The following is a 24207-nucleotide window of genomic DNA, read 5'->3' as shown; positions in this document are numbered from 1 at the left end:
CACAGAAATCCACAAAGATACCCCCACAACAGACTGCTGGCAATGGTCGAGAGACAGTCCGAATTGACCTACTCTGGTGATGGGATGGCCAAACACCCTGATTGTCATGCTAGAAACCTCATCCCACTACTGAGGGATCTGGATGCAGAGATCCATGACTAGGCCCCAGGTGGATCTCTGGGAGTCCAATTAGCGAGAATGAGGAGGGTTTATATGAGAGAGAATTGTTGAGACCAAGGTCGGAAAAAGCACAGAGACAAATAGCCAAACAAATGGAAACACATGAATTATGAACCAATGGCTGAGGGGTCACCAACTGGATCAGGCCCTCTGAGTGGGTGAGACAGTTGATTAGCCTGATCTGTTTGGGAGGCATCCAGGCAGTGGCACTGGGTCCTGTGCTCATTGCATGAGTCGGCTGTTTGAAACCTGGGGCCTATGCAGGGTCGCTTGGCTTGGCCTGGGAGGAGGGGACTGGACCTACCTGGACTGAGTCCACCAGGTTGATCTCAGTCTGCGGGGGAAGGCTCTGCCCTGGAGGAGATTGGAATGGGAGACGGGCTGGGGGAAAGGTGAGGGGGGCGGGAGGGGGGAGAACAAGGGAATCTGTGGCTGATATGTAGAACTGAATTGTATTGCAAAATAAAAATTTAAAAAAAAAATTAAAATAAAAAAAAATTAAAAAAAAAAAAGGGTGGGAGGAGGCTTGAGTGATGGCTCAGTGACTAAAAGCACTAGCTGCTCTTACTGAGGACCCAGATTCAATTCACAGCTACTACATGGTGCTCACAGTCATCATTCCAGTTCAAGGGAATCTGTAGATCTATTCTGACCTCCTTAAGTACCAGTCATGTATAGGGTTCACTGATATACATGTGAGCAAAACACTCATACACATAAAAGAGAAACAAATGAAGAAAAATTTAAAAAGCTTGTCATTATATCATCATGTCATTATAGATTTGATATTTATTTGATATGTATTGATATCTGCATATATGAACAGATTAAAAAAGTCCATGTCCAAGATAGCTAAGGGTATATTTTTTCCCCTGAACTATCATGAGGACCTCTTTTCTCTGTATTCATTGTATATCCATTAAAGGCAATACATACTCATTATGGTTACAGGGTAAAGTTGATACTACAAATTCCCCAGGGCTTTAGAGATGTAACATAAAATCACAAGAGAGAGTGTTAAATCTAATTGTTCAAATCTTAGCCTCCCCAGCAATTTTGTTAGTGATAGTCCCTAATGTCCTGGTCCCCAAAGCCTTGATAATACTTATTTGTAACAAAGTTTGGAACCGGTATTTAATTTTTAGTTGCAATGTTTGGTCTGCTATTTTTGAGTTTGCCTCATAAAGTGGCTAAACTTCATTTAAAACACTCACTAAAATATAATGCTGAAGGAACTCTTCCAGGGATATTTCTATTTATTAACTAGTGTGTAAGAAGATTTTTTGTAGCTTATTAGTCATAACAAAGAATTCTTAAGTAAATGCACCACTCGGGAACCTCTGTATTTAGGTGAGTTTATTCCATTCTGTTATTTTATTTTAATGAAGAACCTTAGTATTCTTTACAAGGGAAAACCAGATTAATGGATCCCAGCAACCTGATATCCAACTTTCTTCCCCTTGGAAGAATCCTTACTACTATAGGATAATTCTTCATCATTCTCTCATGGATATTTTCAATCAAGGAAGAAAATATACTGGCAAAAAATAATAAAATCCAATTTATTGTAAGTCTATATAGGTAAGTGAGAACAATAACACTCTTTGTAAAAAGATGTCAAGGACAGTATGGTGGCAGAGGACAATATTTTCAGACCTTAGTAGGTAGAGTCTGGAAGTTCCCGAAGATTACAAAGCCAATCTTAGTTGCCTCCTATGTTTCCTGCAAGCCAAGGCTACATAGTTATTTTAAGGCCAGACTGGGCTAAATAAGATCTGGTGTCAGAAACACTAAAAGGAAATAAATACAGTATCTTCCAGTAATGGAGAAGTAGCAAACATTTTACCTGATTATATATGGAGGAGATGAATTCACTGGATAATACTTATCACAGAGTGTGATTCAATAATGAATGAGAATAAGCAGACCAGAGGAGACAACTAAATTTGTTCAGATACATATGTTCATTACAACATGTTGTGAAATATTGCAGGGTTTGGTAAGAATGTGTCAGTTAAATTGAGAAAGAAAAACAATGTAGACTTCATGTTATGGGATCCTTAAAATCATGACTGCCAGGCTAGCATGATTAGGTATATTATTCTCAGAATGTCACATAAGCTATTTTTTTCTAGTCAAGGTTGTTCTTTGACAATATCAGCCATGAGTCGTGCATTCTGCTTACTCTCACCATCTGTCCTTTCTGGTCTTATTCTCATCACCATCATCACCAGTTTTGCAGAAATTACTGTCCCACATTATTAGGTTTTTTAAATTTAGTTTGCTTTCTGTCCTTTTGATTTTAAAACATCCTGTATAGCCATGCATTTGGAACTGTGCAGTGGAGCCTGATGTGCTTGTTATTTGGTATCCAACAGAAGCTGATGATTATCTTTACCCCAGAATCCAACACTTGTTTAAAATCATTCAAGGAGTTGAGCCCTCTGAACCCTTCTCTGATCCAGGAGTATTGACAGCTGCAGTTAATGCAAACCAGCACAAACAACTGTAGCATGCTTTCCAGAGATGTGCCGTGCCTGGAAGATAGCATTCCCACCCCTAAATCTGTCTTTGAGATCTTACTGTCTTTGTGTTTCTTCTTCCACAGTGTTTCCTGATCCTTCTAGGATATACTATCAATTACATGCTTTTAAGTTTCATGTTAGTAAACTGTATTTGTACTGTTGAAGAAATGACTAATAATATTTAGGAGTATTAAACACATTTCGAGTAGTTCTCTGCTTTGACAATTTTCTTGGGAAATTCTTTAAACATTATTAAGACGCTAAAATGTTTTTGGGGGTCATATTTGATGTTATGTCTATGTTATTCATATCCTAATCACATTGTACTGAAAAAAGGAAAACTTTCAATTCACTGTTGCTTTTAAAGCATTTCTCCACTGCAGGCACAGCATACTGTTTTCTCTGATCACATTATCATGAATAATATAATATTAATCAAAGAATATATCTTTAAAATTGAAATCAGTTCAAAATGAATAAAAATACTTTATACACTGTAATAATATAGGTCCATATTATGCTTTGAAATTATGTTATTGAAGTGTAAATACATTTATAAGGTAAATACATATCAGAAGAGAAGGCAAATATCAAATTTAGCATTATGCAAAATGCTAACATTTACTTTCTGTCTCCTTTTTCTTTAAGACACCTTATCCTGTAGTTCAGTCTTGAAACACACTTGTGATCTGAATTCCAAAAGGAACACTTTCATCATATTTTCACTTTAAGCTCTGATTACTAGGGGTGGCACAAACATAAATAAAATGCAGATAGTGCCATTGTCTGTTTACTGTTAAGAACAATTTTTCTAGCTTTTAAATCCCTGCCTTTGGTTAGTGGGGCCATTCTCAGGAATCAGGTATTTAGGCTAGTAGGGGCCCTGTCCCTTTGAAATATAGCTTGGTAAATTCTGACTTCTCTATTCCTGCCTTAATGATCTTTCCAAACTTTTAAGCTGAAAATATTGTTCCCCGCAGGTGTGTTATATAAATAATATGTTAAATAATTAAAACACAACAGGTATTATGTTTATTCATGTTCTATAGAACCATTCCAACGGTTCTGTATTTTTTCTTATTCTTCTCTATACAAATACTAGTTCTTAAATTGACAGATGGCCCTTTCCTCCTTTCTCTATAGTATACCTGAAAACGAGACTTCTGCAGTGACCTTCATTCTCATGGGCTTCTCAGAATTCCCAGACCTCCAGATCCCCCTCTTCCTCCTCTTCCTGATCATATACACAGTCACTGTGCTGGGAAACCTGGGCATGATTGCCGTCATCAGGCTCAACCCCAAGCTCCACACCCCCATGTACTTTTTTCTTAGTCACCTGTCCTTTGTGGATTTCTGTTACTCTACTGTTGTGACTCCCAAACTCTTAGAAAACTTGATTGTGGAAGACAGAAGGATCTCCTTTACAGGCTGTGTCATGCAGTTCTTCTTCATATGCCTATTTGTGGTGACAGAAACCTTCATGTTGGCAGTGATGGCCTATGACAGGTTTGTGGCAGTGTGCAATCCCCTCCTCTACACAGTGGCTATGTCTCCAAAGTTCTGCTGCTCACTAGTCGCTGCATCATATTCCTGGGGTATAACCTGTTCCTTTGTATTCAACCACTTTATTTTGGTCTTATTCTTCTGTGGGACCAAGTTCATAAATAACATTGCATGTGAGCATGATGCTGTTGTTGCTGCAGCCTGCTCTGACCCCTACATTAGTCAGAAGTTCATGTTCATCTTGGCCACTTTCAATGAGCTAAGCAGTCTGATGATCATTCTCACCTCTTATGTCTTCATTGTCATCACTGTCATGAAAATGCCTGCAACAGGGGGACGCTACAAAGTCTTCTCCACCTGTGCTTCCCACCTCTTTACCATCACCATTTTCCATAGCATGATTATTTCTCTTTACTGTATTCCCACTACCAAAAGTTCCTGGCTTCTGGTCAAGGTGGCCTCAGTATTCTACGAAGTAATCATCCCCATGCTGAACCCATTCATATACAGCCTCAGGAACAAGGATGTGAAGGATGCAGTTAGGAAGCTAATTAACTCTCATTTGTAATCATAAAATGTGGTTCCTGAGCAAGTAGGCTTTCTTTCTGAACAACAAAAGACTCCTTTCTTATTTTCTTTTCATAAGTCAATTCAATGACAGCTCACTCCCATATTTAGTATCATGAATTATAAACTGTAAATATTATTTCAAATTGATACTTTTACTATTTAAATTAAAATGTCATGGATTCACTTTCATGAATTGTTTAAATATATGTACTGAGCATTATTTGGTATTTTTGGTGTTTTTGAGCCAGGGTTTTTCTGTGTAGCCCTGGGTATCCTGAAACTTGCTTTTGTAGACCAGGCTGACCTTGAACTCACATAGATCCACCTGTCTCTGCCTCCTGAGTGCTGGGATTAATGGCATGGGACACCACAGCCAGGATTTAGTATACTTTTGAATTTCAAAATTTGTGTGGATTTTTAGATGATCTGTATGATTTCATCAAGAAAATTTCTCCGAAGTTTCTCCTTGAGAAATACTAAATAGAAAATGCTGAGTATAGTTTTCTTTCTTATTTTTAACTCTACATGGACTATTTTTGCATTGGAAATCCTTTTTTAAATAAACACAAAAATATATTTCCCAATATTCCCTCTGATTTTCCTATTTTGAATAGCATCTCAATAGAAACAAGGTTGTGAAGGATGTAGTTTGGATGACATTAAGCTCTCATTTGTCATCATAAAATGTGGTTCCTGAGCAAGTGGGTATTTATTTTATAGTACTTGTTTTCTCTCAAATTTACAAAAATGCATATTTGTTAGTAGTTTCTAACAAATATGTATTATTGTAAAAAATGCATATAATTGTTTTGCCAATATTTCAATGTAGCCTTACATCTGTAATTCTTTATTAATCTTTTTATTTGGATAGTTCATAATAAATATATGGGTAATTATAGATCATTTCTACACCAGTAAAATATACAAAGAAAACAGTGTTTAGCTATATCAAAATCTCATGCATCTCTTAGTCACTGAAATGAACTATGTATAACATCAACAGAGCAATTATTCATAACCACTGAGATTGCTGGGGTGTCTCTGTTGTTGTCCTTTGAGATGCTTGGACTTCATAATGGAGCCCTTTGGATCAAGTATTCTTTGGTTTTAGGACTTCCCTGAGCCATGTGTTTGTTGGATGCAGAATCACATTAATAAGATGCATTCTAAAAGCATACTCCAATTTCCTGTTAGATTTTTGAGAGTTAACATTTTAGTACTCAAAGTGAATTGTGCAGCTGGGTTAGGATAAGAATATTATCTACAACTTGTAGTATTACAGAATTCTGATCAGCAGCTGAGAAGAGTGAGCAGAATATCACTAAAAATGACAACTTTCTAAGATTAATAAAATACTTTTTTCCTTAAACGTTTTCTTCACTAAAAATCTCATAACTTTATAATATATAACATAGAATTCACAATGGTCAATGAGTTTACTGAACCTTTTAACTGACTGACATTTATTTGAATGCTTTAAACCTTTGTGTGGCTGTGGTTTAATGTAAAACTTTCCCAAAGGAGATTTGCATCTTGCTAATCATCACTAAATTTACTAATTGATTCTACAGAGATTTCAAATATTCTATGTTTTTTAAAAATAAATTTTATGTATATGCTCATGCCCAGATTTATTTCTACTTTTACAAACAAAAGCAAATTTCAAATGAAGTTATGGTCTTAGATAGCTTGTTCCTTCACTGTCTACTATACTCTAGTAAGGGAGGGCCCCTGGCATTAAAGGCTTACCAATAGTTCACTAGTTTTTGACAAATAGACATCTGGTAGAAGATTAAATCCAGATATACAATGAATTGAGAAAAACCCTTCAATATAAAGTTCTCAAAAATAAATACAAATTACTTATAAGCATTTTTAACATGGTCAACACTCTTAGGCATCAGAAAAAAAAAAGGGGGAAATTAAACCACTTTTAGATTCTCTCTTTCTCTAGGCAGAATAAATAATATCAAGAAAACAAATGAAAATCAGTACTGGTGTGATCCTGGGAAAAGTGCAAATTTGTTCATTGTTTCGGTGCCTATACACTTGTAGAGACACTTCCATGTGGAATTTTATAGTAAAACTAGAAATAGGACTTACCCAAATATGTCAGTCCTGAGTGTGCTTTAAATATTCCTTATCCCCGCTGCAGAGAACATTACTTATCTGTTATCATTGCTCTTCAAGTTGAAAGAGCCGGTTTATGGAGCCACCCTAGGTGTCCAGCAACGGGTATATAGATAAAGAAATTGTAGTGCATATATACAATTAAATTTGATTCATCTGTGAATAATAAATTTATGGAACTAACAGAAAAGTGGGTGAAATTCAAAACAGCATACTGAGAGAAGTGACGTAGGTCCAGATTAACAAAGTTTGGGTGTTCTCCAGAGTATAAACATCCTTTCTTTCTTCCAATGTTTAGACTAATTTTTAAAATTTGGAGTGCCTATAAAGTCTAGGAAAAGAAACAGAGGTCCCTAGATGAAGAAGGGTAGAACTGGCTTAAAGGTAGGGGGATAGCAAACCACATGTGATATGAAAGTAGTGGGGAAGAATCCCAGGATTAGAAGGCTTAGCTGGGCATGGTCTGGGCAGGAAGGAGAGGGTCAAGTGTGGAGTTAGAATTTACCAAAGCTAAGAACATAGGAAAAGGCTTGTGGAAACCTATTTTATAATATATTTAAACATCAATAAAACGCTGATTTACTAAAATGATTTTAAGGGGAGGCACAATAAATGGCTAAGTAACATGATGGCCAGAAGCCAATAGTTATTAAATGAAAATTTCAGGATCAAATGTTGGATACCTGTATGTGAGCTTGTGGTCAGGAAGGATCACACAGGGTCCCCCTCAGTAGCACAGCATTTGGTTCCCACCAAAAATACATCTTAGGATGCTATTGCTAAAGATACCAGACATGTGGGTTTTAGGACAGTGAGAAATCAAGCTGTTACTTTGCACTTTCCACAGTCCTGGCTGATTTTCACATGCTGGAAATCTCTAAGCAGACAGGGAGAAAAGTCATCGGGGCTCTTACACAACTGTGGACCACATGAGGCAAAATAATGACTTTCCTCACAAGATGTGTTCACTAGTACAACACGAACATGGTGCTTATGGTGTGAACCAAGAATGTTCTGCTTTGTTTTAAAAACTGCTTTACAGAAGAAATTCATGGTTAATTTTGGAAAATGAGTCAGGAGTATATGGTTGGCGAGATCATGAGCCAGAGAGAAGAATTTAGTACTTTTTTTTTTTTTTTTGCTAAATAATCATGTTGTTGTATCCTCTTAGAATATGTATCCTTATACCAGTAGATTAGTGTGACTCTCAGCCTTTATAAGTGAAGAGTCTTTTGGGAGTGGGTAACAGTGATTACAAAAACTCCTGTGTAAATGTAGATAATGTAACTGTGGACTAGTCATCACTAAACAGGACATCATCCCTCCCAAGGCACAAGGAACATTTTGGAAGAAGAATCAGGAAGAATGTAAGGCTGAGAGTTTTTGAGAAGAATCCTGTGATCCCATGCCTTCTGGACATAATGTAGAATTTGTACTCATGAACACACTGTATCTTTGTTTATCTGAGAAGACCAGTATTAGATTTAAACCTTCACTCTTTAAGTATGCAAGAGTGAAAATCTCATGAGACCCACCCCTTAGTGCAGGATCATAGATAGATAAAGTATACTGAGGTGAAATACATCATTTTCTTCAATACAGTGCCCGTGATCCACTAAATAATTGCTCACTGTTGCTCCCACAAGTGGCTGTAATTTAGCTCAGAGAGTCAAAAAAAAAAAAAAAAAAAAAAAAAAAGGAATCCAAGTAGGAGTTGGTTAAGAACATGTTTTTAGTAGACATGCTCTTTGACTTTTGTCAGCTTGACACATGAAGTCACATTGGAAGAGGGAACCTCCCTAACGAGTTGTTTCCATTCGATTTGCCAAAAGCACTTTAAACTATTGATTGATGTGGGACAGCCCAGTCCACTGTGGAGGAAACCACACTTGGTTATGTGGTATTGACTGGTATAAGAGAGCAGGCTGAGTGTGCCAGTAAGCATAGTAAGCAGCCTTTCTCCTTGGCCTCTGCTGCAGCACTTGCCTCCAGATCCCTGTCTGATTCAGTATGTAGATAGACATGAAATTTACCAACAACAACAACAACAAAGAATGTTTCTTATTGTAAATTTCAATAAAATATGTAAATTGGTGTTTTCAAATATATGACAAGATTCTCGATATTTAGATACAATATGGGAATAATAATGAGGAATGTATTTTACCTAATTAATAATGGTAATATTTTCAAATTTTAATTTTTAAATTAAATTAGTTACACTTAATGTTTACTACAATATATTACACACATAGTGACAGGTTTCTTTATGACAGTTTGAGCGTGCAGATAACATATTTTGATATATTAACACTCTATTACTTCCCTTCTTGCTTTTTCAATCAAACTGATTCCCTCCTTTTTTTCAAAATAATTTGCCATTCACATCTTATTTGGTAGTCACATCCTTTCAATTATAGTCAAACCCATATCCTAAATGATGACATATGTTTTACTTTAAAATAAATGAAAACAATGTTTTCAGGTTTTGTTCTACATGCTTTTAGATTAAACTTGGGGACTGAAAAAATCATAAAATATCTTTACAAAACTATTTTCTTATGTAACAGCATTATTTTCTGTTTTCTCCTTAAAAGCTTTTGACAGTAAACACAAATTACATAAACAATTGCATTTTCTTTTGTTTTATGACTGAAATCATTTGATGGCTTTCTTTAAAACAGTTTTAATTGTCTTTGTTGAAGTTTTTGGACCAGTATATTTGATTCAAGGTCACTTGAGATCAAGAATTATGATCTTTCTTATATGAAGTTCTCTTTATAATTGAGATATACAATGAAGTAAGTAGGATCAAATCTACCTCCCATTGCACCCTAAACATACCACTTCCAAACTTCACCTCTTTGTATTACAAACTCCCAAGTTCAGTTAGTACTATTCCTTACCTACATACCATGGGACTTTTTCCCGAACATAGGAACCCTAGCTAATAAAAGTACTCTTGATATATTGCTCTGATTTTGTCTTGTATTTAAACAATTGTTAATTTATTATTTTTTCAGGAATATAAATCTTGTTGACATAACTTCTGTGTATGAGACCCTGAGGGGAACACAGTAATTTATTGGAATGGTGTGTATTCTAAAAACAAAAGAATTTTCTTCGAATAACCTGTTTGTAGTCCAAGAAACTCATCAATGAGGATTCTCTAGGACATGTTTCCCAAAGACATGATGTTGGCTCATCATAAATAATGCCATCATAGAATACAGATTGAAAACCCAAATCCTTTTCAAGATTTTCTATGTTTCATCCAAGAAAGTTTTGCTCTTCCCTCCTTTATTTAATTCCATTTTGAAATGATTTGAGACACTTAAAATATTTTAATTTTGTAGGATGTTGTACATCTTTATTAACAAGAAATTACGTAATCTCAAATGCATAGTAGAAAAACCTTGCTTTTGGTTAGTTAGTTGCTTGGCATCTTTTGAGTATATATCTTTTAAGAAGATATATAAAAATTCTTAATAATGACCATATCTCCTGTGGATCCCAAAGCTCATCCCCTTCCAAGCTCCCTCCACTCACACATTGCTATCTCTCAGCCTCCATATCCAGCAGGCACCTCCTGCTCACCACAGACCTTGTCTGACAGAAAGCCAGCCTTCAACACCAACAGCATTCCCTGTATACAAAAGAGTTGAGAAAACCAGGAAAACAGGTAACACACAACCATTATGCTCTCTGAAAATACAGGGAGTAAACAGGAATCTGGGAAGAAACTAGAGGAACTTTAGAAATGCAAAATTTAGCAATTTCAGCAGGAACAACAAAGTCAATATTCAATGACAGATTAAAAGGGATGGATGATAGACTCTCAGGTACTGAAAATATGACAGAATAAGTGGATACACAAGTCAAAGAAAATGCTAAATTTAAAATATTCCTGACACAAAAAAAACCCATCAAGGCAATGTGGATCTTTATTAAAATATCAAACCTAAAACTAGTAGGGATAGAGGAAGGAGAAGAATCAAAGCTTAAAAGCCCATAATGTTTTCAACAAAAGCATAGAAAAATTTACCTAAACTAAAGAAAGAGTGTGATTGTGAGTCTAGCCTTTAATAGATCAGCCATTTCTCCATCTTCAGCTGAGAGGTATTGCATGAGAGAAGAATAAACATAGCTCAGGGAATCCTGTGCAAAAGGGTCAGGAAGTGTTGTAGGAGACAGAGAGGTCAAGGATTCCACAAGAAACCCCACAAGACCTAGGTCTTTAGGGGCACACAGAGACTGAATGGACAACCAGGGAACCTACATGGAACCACTCTAGGTCCTCTGCATATGTATTACAGCTGTGTAGAATGTTCTTCTTGTAGGACTCCTAACAATGGGAACAGGGGCTATCTCTGACTGTTTTGACACTTTTGGGACCTTTTTCATTATACTAGGTTGCCTCATCCAGACTTAATATAAGGAAAAGTGCCTAGTCTTACTGCAACTTGATATGTCATGCTTGGTTGGTATCCACTTGAGGCCTGAACTTTTCTGAAGAGAAATGGAGGAGGAGGAGATGGAGGCAGGAGGAGACATGGAGGGAGAAAATGGGAGGGAAAATTCCAGTTTGATGCAATATATGAGAGAGTAAATTTTAAAAAATTAAAAATAAAAAGAAGATGCCTATACAGATATAAGAATCGTACAGAATACCAATAGATGGAACTAGAGTAGAAAGTAATCTTGCCACACTATAATCAAAACACTAAACATAGAGAACAGAAAAATAATATAAACAGCTTCAAGGGAAGAAGATCAAGTAACATATAAAGGCAGCCCTATTAGAATTATGTCTGGTTTCCCAATGGAGAGTCTAAAGCCAGATGTACTGCAGACTCTAGGAGACCATAGAATCGAAGCCAGACACTATACCCATCAAAATTTTAATAACCAAAGGTGAAAAAAATATAATATTCCATGAAAAATTAAAATTTAAACACTAAGTATCTGAATAAATCCAGCCCTCCAGAAAGTGTTAGTAGGAAAACTCCAACCTAAGGAGGTTAATTACTCCCACACAAACATAGGAAATAATTTCATAGTAGCAAGACCAAAAGAAAGGAAATGAATCTCCCCTGCAAGCACAAGCGCTCTCTCTCTCTCTCTCTCTCTCTCTCTCTCTCACACACACACACACACACACACACACACACACACACACACACACCCCACTACCACAACCACCACCACCACTACCACCACCACCAACAACAAATAACAGCTATAAACTATCCTTTGTCATTGATATATCTCAATATCGAAGGTCTCAATTACCCTGAAAAATACTCCAGGATCCGTCCTTCTGCTGCTTTCACAAAACACACCTCCACATCAAGGGTAGACCTCAGGATAAAGTGTTGGAAAAAATATAGCAAACAAATGGACCTAAAAGGAAAGTAGTGTAGCCACCTTAATATATAACAAAACAGATTTTAGACCAAAACTAATCAAAGAAGATGAGGGAGGGGTTGCTACATACTCATCAATGGAAAAATCCAGCAATATGACATTTCAATTCTTAACATCTATGCACCAAACATATTCTGTGAAATAAACTTTTCGAATACTGTAAAGATTTGTCACTCAGATGGGTTTAATAAAAAGCTAAATGGCCAATAGCTAGGTAGGATTTTTAGAGCAGAGAGGATGCTGGAAAGAAGAAAGTTGGAGATGAGAGATCACCAACCAGATGCAGAGGATACAGGAGATAAACATGTAGTGCTGAAAAAAATGTACTGCCAGGTGGTAGAGGCTAGACTAGAAATATGGGTTAATTTAAAATGAAAGACCTAGTTAGTAACAACCCCAAGCTATTGACTGAGCATTTATAATTAATAATAAGTCTTTGTGTAGGTATATGGGGAATTAGCTGGCAGGACAGAGCTGACTGGCAGTCCTGATGAAATACCCGACCTATACATATGGACACCAAGGTTTGTAAAAGAAACACTTCTGCAGCTTAAATCACAAATCGACCTTCACACATTGATAGTAGAAGACTTTAAAAGTATGCTACTCTCACCAATGGACTAGTCATCCAGACAAAAACTAAACAGAAATACTGGAGCAAACAGATACTATAAAGCAAATGATCCTAAAAGTTTACAGAACATTTCATTTAAACACAAAATAATATACCACATATTCAAACATGAAGTAAGTTTCAATAAATACAAGAAAATTGAAATAACTCCCTGTTTATTATCAGGCCATCATGGATTAATGCAGGCTAATCATCAAAAGAGGCAACAGATTACAAACTCATGGAAACTGAACAACTGTGTACTATAAAAAGTATATCAAGGGGTTGAGGATTTAACTCAGTGGTAGAGAGCTTGCCTAGCAAGTGCAAGGCCCTGGGTTTGGTCATCATCTCCGGAAAAAAAAAAATGTATCAAGACAGAAATAAAGAAAAACATTAAAGACTGTTTAGAATTACAGAAAAATGAATAGAATGCCTACCCAAAATTATGCTACACAATGATAAAGGTGCTAAGAGGAATTTTCATAGCACTACTTGCCTACATAAAGAAATTGGAGTCATCTGATACTAGCAACATAACAGCATATCTGAATGCTCTAGAACAAAAAGAAGTAAGCACACCCAAGAGGAGTAGATGGCAAAAAAAAATCAAACTGAGATATGAAGTCAATAAAATAGAAACAAAAGAATAATACAAAAAAATCAATGAAACAAATAGTTGACACTTTGAGAGAAAAAACAAACACACAAGTTACCAAACTTTTATCAAACAAAGTAAAAGAATGAAAGAGAATATCCAAATTAATAAAATCAGAAACAAAAAGGGGACATAATGACAAATATCAATGAAATCTAGAGAATAATGAGGCCATACTTCAAAAACCCTGTCCTCCACACAATCAAAAAATCTAGAAGAAATGGATAATTTTCTCAAAAAAAAAGTACTACCAGGTGGTAGAGGCTAGATTAGAAATATGGGTTAATTTAAAATGTAAGAGCTACTTAGTAACAACCCCAAGCTATTGACTGAGGATTTATAATTAATAATAAGTCTCTGTGTGGGTATATGGGGCGTCAGCTGGCAGGACAGAGCTGACTGGCAGTCCTGATGAAATAACTGACCTACACCAAGGTTGGTAAAGGAAACACTTCTGCAGCTTAAATCAAAAAATTGACACCCCCCCCCCACACTGATAGTAAAAGACTTTGATATGCTACTCTCACCAATGGACTAGTCCTCCAGCAAAAACTAAACAGAAATACTGAAGCTAACAGATGCTGTAAAGCATATGATTCTAAAAGTTTACAGAACATTTCACCTAAACACAAAATAATATACCTTCACACCTTATGGAAGTCTCTCCAATATTGACCACATATTCAAACATGAAGAAAGTCTCAATAAATACAAGAAAATTGAAATAACTCCCTGCATGTTGTCAGGCCACCATAGATTCATGAAGGCTAATCATCAAAAAAGGAAACAACAGACAGATTACAAACTCACAGAAGCTGAACAACTCTCTCCTATAAAAAGTGCCACAAGACAGAAATAAAGAAAAACACTAAAGGCTCTTTAGAATTTCAGAAAAAAATGAATAGACTGCCTAACTAAAAGAAGAATCAAGAAAGAAAGAGAAGTACAGACAATTTTCCCTTATGAATATAAGTGTAAAGATTCTTAATAGAATATATGTAAAATGATTCCAATAACACACCAAAATTATCATCCACTGTAATTGATGTTTTCCTGTGTTCACCAGGCTCCTGCAGCCACTCAGACCCAAGTAAACATACCAAGACTTATATTACTTATAAAGTGTATGGCCATGGCAGACTTCTTGCTGTATCTAGTTCTTACATCTTAAATTAACCCATTGTTAATATACAAGTTGCCATGTGGCTTGTGGCTTACCAGTACTTTACATCTTGCTTCTCATGGCAGTGGCCTCTGGCAGTGTCTCCTGACTCAGCCTTTCTGTACCCAGAATTCTCCTCTCTGCTTGTGCCGCCTATACTATACTTCCTGCTTGGCTACTGGACAATCAGCTGTTTATTTATCAATCAATAAGAGCAACACATTCACAGCATACAGAAAGACTTCCCCAGCAATCCGCCATACTCAAGTAGGTTTCATCCCACAGATACAGGATTGGTTCAACATAAGAAAATCAATGTACTCCAAAATATAAACAAATTGAAGAAAATAACCATGGTTATCTGATGAAATACAGAAAAGGCCTTTCACAATATTCAATGCTCATAATATTATAAAAGTCCTGGGTAGGTCTGGGGTATAAGGGACATACCTAAACATAATAAAGGGAATTTACAGAAAGCTTATAGCAAACATCAAACTGAGTGAGAAAAACTTAAAACAATTCTACTAAAATCAGGAATAAGACAAGGTTGTTCACTCTATCCATTTCTATTTACTATTGCATTGTATTTTAGCTAGAGAATTAAGACAACTGAAGGAGATCAAAGGCCTAGAAATTGGATAGGGAGAAATCAAAGTATTGTTATTTGAGGATGATACAATAGTATCATAAGTGAACATAAAAAATCCACCAGAGAACTACAGCAGATAAATACTCTCAGCAAAATGGGTGGATGCATGATTAACCTGGAAACAATTAGTAGTTGCTCATTTTACAAATGACTAATGGGCTGAGAAAGAACTCAGAGTAACAACACCATTCAGAATAGCCTCAAATAACACAAAATATCTTTGGGTAATTCTAACCCAGGAAGTGAAAGATTTCTATGATTAAAAACTTCAAGTCTCTGAAGAAAGAATTTGAAGAAGATTTCAGAAGATGGAAAGATCTCCAGTGCCCATGGATCAGTAGAATTTACAGAGTAAGGAATGACCATCTTATCAAAACAATCTACCGATTCAGTTCAATCTGTTGTGTGATATTTTGTTTGTGTTCTGACAAATAAAGCTTACTTAGAGTCAGAAGGCAGAACTAGCCACTAATTGACTGTGGATGTCTGGGGGTATGTCCAGACAGGAGACAGGAAGGGATAAGTTAGGACAGAGAGAGGATCTTGGCCTCTTTTGGTTGAAAGATTTGGAGAGGTAAGAAGTCACTGGTGGCTGCCCCTCTGCTTCTCTGATCTTTCCACTTTCACCCCAATATCTGACTCCTGATTTTTATTGATAAGACTAATTAGGATCATGCTTCATCTGGCATGATAAGACTAATTAGGATCACACTTCATCAAAATTCCAACACAATTCTTTAAAGACATTGCAAAAACAATTCTCAACTTCATATAGTTAAACAAAAGAACAACAACAAAAACAGGATAGTTAAAACAATCCTGAACAATGAAAGATTAAATACTGAAGGTTTGACCATTCCTGATTCAGAGCTATAGTAATAAAAACTGACTGGTATTGGCTAAACATAGACACATTGATTAATGGAATTAAACTGAAGACCCAAACATAAATCCAAACATATATGAACACCTGATCTTTGACCAATATTTTTTTTTAGTTTCCATGTTTGTGTACTTTGACATAATACTTCCCAGGAAAATGTTTAGCTCAAGTTATATATTAAAAATATGGTACTTTTATGATGATCTGAAGTTACTTATTAATGAAAGTGGTGTAATTATTTGAAAGCATATATTTAGAACTATTAAATAAGAAATAATAAAAAAGAATGAAATGTTTATATTTAATTCTTCAACAGCTATATTTACATTGGACATTTTACTCAACACCAAATACAAAATATAAATCTTAAAAATCACCTTTAACATACTTAGAATCATTAGATTTAAACTTTATTTGCTATTACAAATTGTGACCCTTTTTTAAAGGATTTTTGTTGTATTTTTGTTAGGTGTGTCTATTTGTTCTGTGGCCATTTACTTGTATTCTTGAAGTCAATGGAGGGTTTAAATGTCCCCTTAAGCTTGATACCATATATATATATATATATATATATATATATATATATATATATATATATACCAGTATGGATGTTAGGAACCAAACCTAAGAAACCAATGTAAAGTACATGCTGGTAGACACTGAGTAAACTCTTCAAACCACATTTTAAGTATTTCATATAGTTTTGTGAATATGTATATAGCTGTAATGTCATAGATTTCAAAGTAGTTGTTTATTTGAAGTTATTTATTAAAATTTTATTTGGATACTTTTAAGTACATATGTATTTCTTACTAATGTACATTGTTCTTTTAGTCATTGCTACTTTTTAAATTTAATTTTTAATTGAAACTAGACACTTCTCTCATGCAATATTTCCCAAACACAGTTTTATCTCTCCCCACTCCTCCTTGGATTCACAACTATTAAAAAATTGCTACTTTAATGTTATTTGTCCATATATAATTTTTATGTGTTTAAATTATTCATTTTCTGTAGGTGGGAGTTTTCCTGTGTCCTGCCCAGTTCGCAGCTGCTCAGAGCCAAGTAAACACACAGAGGTTTATATTAATTAAAACTGCTCAGTCATTGGCTCAGGCTTACTACTGACTAGCTCTTACACTTAAACTCAACCCATTTCTGTTAATCTATATGACACCATGTTTTCCACGGCTTTACTTTTGTGCCATTACATGCTGTGTCTCCTGACTCAGCCTTTCTCTTCCCAGAATTTTCCTCTCTGCTTGCTCTGCCTATTTCTCCTGCCTAGCTACTGGCCAATAAGCATTTTATTTATCAACCAATCATAACAACACATATTCATAGTGTACAGAAAGACATCCACAGCAATTTTCTTTAGCTTTTCATATATATGTATATAATTATACATATATATATATATATTTATATATATATATATAAATATATATATACACACACACACATACATCTGTGATTTTTTTCTTATATAGATATTAATTGTAGTTAGATGATATGCCATTGTGGTTTTTACCTATGCATTTATCTAGATAATCCATACTACATAGTAAGTTTAAAAGGGTTTAACCTGTAGATATATGAGGGGAATATCTAGACAAGATATTTTTGCTATTCTAGTTACTAAAGACAGTGGTTCTTATCTACAAAAATGTAGAAATACTAATAAAAATCACATATTGTAAAATGATACACATATTTTTCTTAGGATTTTAAAGTTGCCTTGTTGAACTTCACTCTTGTGTACAAACATTTATAATACAAGGTAATACTCTTAGAACTATTTGGACCTGGTGAGAGTTTTAATTGTTTTCTACAGTCAGTTACAGCCAATGTTGTATGTATCACTCTACATATCACAAATATCCATCAAAATATAATTTTATGGTGAGATTTAACAATGATATCAGGGGACAAGAAAGATGGCTCAGTGGTTGATTGCACATCTTATTCTTCCAAAAGTCCCAAGTAGTGTCTATCTGTATCTACACCTCCAGAATAAGACACTGCTGGCCTATGCGGGCACCAGGAAATATTGTGTGTACTTTACCTCTCAAACATAAACACACATAAAAGGGTGAAAGGAGGGGCTGGAGAGATGGCTCAGAGGTTAAGAGCACTGCTTGTTCTTCCAAAGGTCCTGAGTTCAATTCCCAGCAACCACATGGTGGCTCACAACCATCTGTAATGAGATCTGGTGCCCTCTTCTGGCCTGCAAGCATACATGCAGGCAAAACACTGTGTACATAATAAATGAATAAATCTTAAAAAAAAAAAAAAATGAAAAAAAAAAAAAACCTCTTTCCAAGAAAGACACAGGGATCGCCCAATGACAGAGAAATGGAATGAGATCTACATGAACAGCCTGGACATGAGTGGGGGTAGTGAAGGGCGAGGGTTGAGGGAAAGAGAGCTTGGGTGAGTGGGAGATCCCAGCTGGATCAACAACAGAGAGGGAGAACAAGGAATAGGAGACCATGGTAAATGAAGACCACATGAGAATAGGAAGAAACAAAGTGCTAGAGAGGCCCACAGAAATCCACAAAGATACCCCCACAACAGACTGCTGGCAATGGTCGAGAGACAGTCCGAATTGACCTACTCTGGTGATGGGATGGCCAAACACCCTGATTGTCGTGCTAGAAACCTCATCCCACTACTGAGGGATCTGGATGCAGAGATCCATGACTAGGCCCCAGGTGAATCTCTGGGAGTCCAATTAGAGAGAATGAGGAGGGTTTATATGAGAGAGAATTGTTGAGACCAAGGTCGGAAAAAGCACAGAGACAAATAGCCAAACAAATGGAAACACATGAATTATGAACCAATGGCTGAGGGGTCACCAACTGGATCAGGCCCTCTGAGTGGGTGAGACAGTTGATTAGCCTGATCTGTTTGGGAGGCATCCAGGCAGTGACACTGGGTCCTGTGCTCATTGCATGAGTCGGCTGTTTGAAACCTGGGGCCTATGCAGGGTCGCTTGGCTTGGCCTGGGAGGAGGGGACTGGACCTACCTGGACTGAGTCCACCAGATTGATCTCAGTCTGCGGGGGAAGGCTCTGCCCTGGAGGAGATTGGAATGGGAGACGGGCTGGGGGAAAGGTGAGGGGGGCGGGAGGGGGGAGAACAAGGGAATCTGTGGCTGATATGTAGAACTGAATTGTATTGCAAAATAAAAATTTAAAAAAAAAATTAAAATAAAAAAAAATTAAAAAAAAAAAAGGGTGGGAGGAGGCTTGAGTGATGGCTCAGTGACTAAAAGCACTAGCTGCTCTTACTGAGGACCCAGATTCAATTCACAGCTACTACATGGTGCTCACAGTCATCATTCCAGTTCAAGGGAATCTGTAGATCTATTCTGACCTCCTTAAGTACCAGTCATGTATAGGGTTCACTGATATACATGTGAGCAAAACACTCATACACATAAAAGAGAAACAAATGAAGAAAAATTTAAAAAGCTTGTCATTATATCATCATGTCATTATAGATTTGATATTTATTTGATATGTATTGATATCTGCATATATGAACAGATTAAAAAAGTCCATGTCCAAGATAGCTAAGGGTATATTTTTTCCCCTGAACTATCATGAGGACCTCTTTTCTCTGTATTCATTGTATATCCATTAAAGGCAATACATACTCATTATGGTTACAGGGTAAAGTTGATACTACAAATTCCCCAGGGCTTTAGAGATGTAACATAAAATCACAAGAGAGAGTGTTAAATCTAATTGTTCAAATCTTAGCCTCCCCAGCAATTTTGTTAGTGATAGTCCCTAATGTCCTGGTCCCCAAAGCCTTGATAATACTTATTTGTAACAAAGTTTGGAACCGGTATTTAATTTTTAGATGCAATGTTTGGTCTGCTATTTTTGAGTTTGCCTCATAAAGTGGCTAAACTTCATTTAAAACACTCACTAAAATATAATGCTGAAGGAACTCTTCCAGGGATATTTCTATTTATTAACTAGTGTGTAAGAAGATTTTTTGTAGCTTATTAGTCATAACAAAGAATTCTTAAGTAAATGCACCACTCGGGAACCTCTGTATTTAGGTGAGTTTATTCCATTCTGTTATTTTATTTTAATGAAGAACCTTAGTATTCTTTACAAGGGAAAACCAGATTAATGGATCCCAGCAACCTGATATCCAACTTTCTTCCCCTTGGAAGAATCCTTACTACTATAGGATAATTCTTCATCATTCTCTCATGGATATTTTCAATCAAGGAAGAAAATATACTGGCAAAAAATAATAAAATCCAATTTATTGTAAGTCTATATAGGTAAGTGAGAACAATAACACTCTTTGTAAAAAGATGTCAAGGACAGTATGGTGGCAGAGGACAATATTTTCAGACCTTAGTAGGTAGAGTCTGGAAGTTCCCGAAGATTACAAAGCCAATCTTAGTTGCCTCCTATGTTTCCTGCAAGCCAAGGCTACATAGTTATTTTAAGGCCAGACTGGGCTAAATAAGATCTGGTGTCAGAAACACTAAAAGGAAATAAATACAGTATCTTCCAGTAATGGAGAAATAGCAAACATTTTACCTGATTATATATGGAGGAGATGAATTCACTGGATAATACTTATCACAGAGTGTGATTCAATAATGAATGAGAATAAGCAGACCAGAGGAGACAACTAAATTTGTTCAGATACATATGTTCATTACAACATGTTGTGAAATATTGCAGGGTTTGGTTAGAATGTGTCAGTTAAATTGAGAAAGAAAAACAATGTAGACTTCATGTTATGGGATCCTTAAAATCATGACTGCCAGGCTAGCATGATTAGGTATATTATTCTCAGAATGTCACATAAGCTATTTTTTTCTAGTCAAGGTTGTTCTTTGACAATATCAGCCATGAGTCGTGCATTCTGTTTACTCTCACCATCTGTCCTTTCTGGTCTTATTCTCATCACCATCATCACCAGTTTTGCAGAAATTACTGTCCCACATTATTAGGTTTTTTAAATTTAGTTTGCTTTCTGTCCTTTTGATTTTAAAACATCCTGTATAGCCATGCATTTGGAACTGTGCAGTGGAGCCTGATGTGCTTGTTATTTGGTATCCAACAGAAGCTGATGATTATCTTTACCCCAGAATCCAACACTTGTTTAAAATCATTCAAGGAGTTGAGCCCTCTGAACCCTTCTCTGATCCAGGAGTATTGACAGCTGCAGTTAATGCAAACCAGCACAAACAACTGTAGCATGCTTTCCAGAGATGTGCCGTGCCTGGAAGATAGCATTCCCACCCCTAAATCTGTCTTTGAGATCTTACTGTCTTTGTGTTTCTTCTTCCACAGTGTTTCCTGATCCTTCTAGGATATACTATCAATTACATGCTTTTAAGTTTCATGTTAGTAAACTGTATTTGTACTGTTGAAGAAATGACTAATAATATTTAGGAGTATTAAACACATTTCGAGTAGTTCTCTGCTTTGACAATTTTCTTGGGAAATTCTTTAAACATTATTAAGACGCTAAAATGTTTTTGGGGGTCATATTTGATGTTATGTCTATGTTATTCATATCCTAATCACATTGTACTGAAAAAAGGAAAACTTTCAATTCACTGTTGCTTTTAAAGCATTTCTCCACTGCAGGCACAGCATACTGTTTTCTCTGATCACATTATCATGAATAATATAATATTAATCAAAGAATATATCTTTAAAATTGAAATCAGTTCAAAATGAATAAAAATACTTTATACACTGTAATAATATAGGTCCATATTATGCTTTGAAATTATGTTATTGAAGTGTAAATACATTTATAAGGTAAATACATATCAGAAGAGAAGGCAAATATCAAATTTAGCATTATGCAAAATGCTAACATTTACTTTCTGTCTCCTTTTTCTTTAAGACACCTTATCCTGTAGTTCAGTCTTGAAACACACTTGTGATCTGAATTCCAAAAGGAACACTTTCATCATATTTTCACTTTAAGCTCTGATTACTAGGGGTGGCACAAACATAAATAAAATGCAGATAGTGCCATTGTCTGTTTACTGTTAAGAACAATTTTTCTAGCTTTTAAATCCCTGCCTTTGGTTAGTGGGGCCATTCTCAGGAATCAGGTATTTAGGCTAGTAGGGGCCCTGTCCCTTTGAAATATAGCTTGGTAAATTCTGACTTCTCTATTCCTGCCTTAATGATCTTTCCAAACTTTTAAGCTGAAAATATTGTTCCCCGCAGGTGTGTTATATAAATAATATGTTAAATAATTAAAACACAACAGGTATTATGTTTATTCATGTTCTATAGAACCATTCCAACGGTTCTGTATTTTTTCTTATTCTTCTCTATACAAATACTAGTTCTTAAATTGACAGATGGCCCTTTCCTCTTTTCTCTATAGTATACCTGAAAACGAGACTTCTGCAGTGACCTTCATTCTCATGGGCTTCTCAGAATTCCCAGACCTCCAGATCCCCCTCTTCCTCCTCTTCCTGATCATATACACAGTCACTGTGCTGGGAAACCTGGGCATGATTGCCGTCATCCCCCAAGCTCCACACCCCCATGTACTTTTTTCTTAGTCACCTGTCCTTTGTGGATTTCTGTTACTCTACTGTTGTGACTCCCAAACTCTTAGAAAACTTGATTGTGGAAGACAGAAGGATCTCCTTTACAGGCTGTGTCATGCAGTTCTTCTTCATATGCCTATTTGTGGTGACAGAAACCTTCATGTTGGCAGTGATGGCCTATGACAGGTTTGTGGCAGTGTGCAATCCCCTCCTCTACACAGTGGCTATGTCTCCAAAGTTCTGCTGCTCACTAGTCGCTGCATCATATTCCTGGGGTATAACCTGTTCCTTTGTATTCAACCACTTTATTTTGGTCTTATTCTTCTGTGGGACCAAGTTCATAAATAACATTGCATGTGAGCATGATGCTGTTGTTGCTGCAGCCTGCTCTGACCCCTACATTAGTCAGAAGTTCATGTTCATCTTGGCCACTTTCAATGAGCTAAGCAGTCTGATGATCATTCTCACCTCTTATGTCTTCATTGTCATCACTGTCATGAAAATGCCTGCAACAGGGGGACGCTACAAAGTCTTCTCCACCTGTGCTTCCCACCTCTTTACCATCACCATTTTCCATAGCATGATTATTTCTCTTTACTGTATTCCCACTACCAAAAGTTCCTGGCTTCTGGTCAAGGTGGCCTCAGTATTCTACGAAGTAATCATCCCCATGCTGAACCCATTCATATACAGCCTCAGGAACAAGGATGTGAAGGATGCAGTTAGGAAGCTAATTAACTCTCATTTGTAATCATAAAATGTGGTTCCTGAGCAAGTAGGCTTTCTTTCTGAACAACAAAAGACTCCTTTCTTATTTTCTTTTCATAAGTCAATTCAATGACAGCTCACTCCCATATTTAGTATCATGAATTATAAACTGTAAATATTATTTCAAATTGATACTTTTACTATTTAAATTAAAATGTCATGGATTCACTTTCATGAATTGTTTAAATATATGTACTGAGCATTATTTGGTATTTTTGGTGTTTTTGAGCCAGGGTTTTTCTGTGTAGCCCTGGGTATCCTGAAACTTGCTTTTGTAGACCAGGCTGACCTTGAACTCACATAGATCCACCTGTCTCTGCCTCCTGAGTGCTGGGATTAATGGCATGGGACACCACAGCCAGGATTTAGTATACTTTTGAATTTCAAAATTTGTGTGGATTTTTAGATGATCTGTATGATTTCATCAAGAAAATTTCTCCGAAGTTTCTCCTTGAGAAATACTAAATAGAAAATGCTGAGTATAGTTTTCTTTCTTATTTTTAACTCTACATGGACTATTTTTGCATTGGAAATCCTTTTTTAAATAAACACAAAAATATATTTCCCAATATTC

The 24207-nt window shown here is 36.0% G+C and overlaps 2 protein-coding genes across 2 annotated transcripts; both read left to right on the top strand.

The window, feature by feature from the left end:
- The first annotated feature begins 1501 nt into the window (after nucleotides 1-1501).
- On the top strand, nucleotides 1502-4776 carry LOC131907788 (olfactory receptor 5D13-like). Its single transcript, XM_059258880.1, has 2 exons — nucleotides 1502-1530; nucleotides 3849-4776. The coding sequence occupies exons 1-2, from the start codon at nucleotides 1502-1504 to the stop codon at nucleotides 4774-4776; spliced, it is 957 nt and encodes a 318-aa protein (XP_059114863.1).
- A 15573-nt stretch (nucleotides 4777-20349) lies between these two features.
- On the top strand, nucleotides 20350-23616 carry LOC131907787 (olfactory receptor 5D13-like). The gene is given in 3 exon segments (XM_059258879.1): nucleotides 20350-20378; nucleotides 22697-22840; nucleotides 22842-23616. Coding segments are annotated over 3 exon segments (948 nt in total).
- Nucleotides 23617-24207: the final 591 nt, after the last annotated feature.

Source organism: Peromyscus eremicus, chromosome 4 (assembly GCF_949786415.1).
Source record: "Peromyscus eremicus chromosome 4, PerEre_H2_v1, whole genome shotgun sequence".
Taxonomy (NCBI): domain Eukaryota; kingdom Metazoa; phylum Chordata; class Mammalia; order Rodentia; family Cricetidae; genus Peromyscus; species Peromyscus eremicus.
The sequence above is the reverse complement of the archived record's forward strand: the minus strand, read 5'-3'. Positions and strand labels throughout refer to the sequence as shown.

Excerpts from the sequence above, each read along its gene's own strand:
- LOC131907788 (XM_059258880.1), top strand. The coding sequence starts at position 1,502 with ATGCACCACTCGGGAACCTCTGTATTTAG. Across the intron at positions 1,531-3,848 it reads TCGGGAACCTCTGTATTTAG|TATACCTGAAAACGAGACTT; the intron begins GTGAGTTTATTC and ends CTTTCTCTATAG.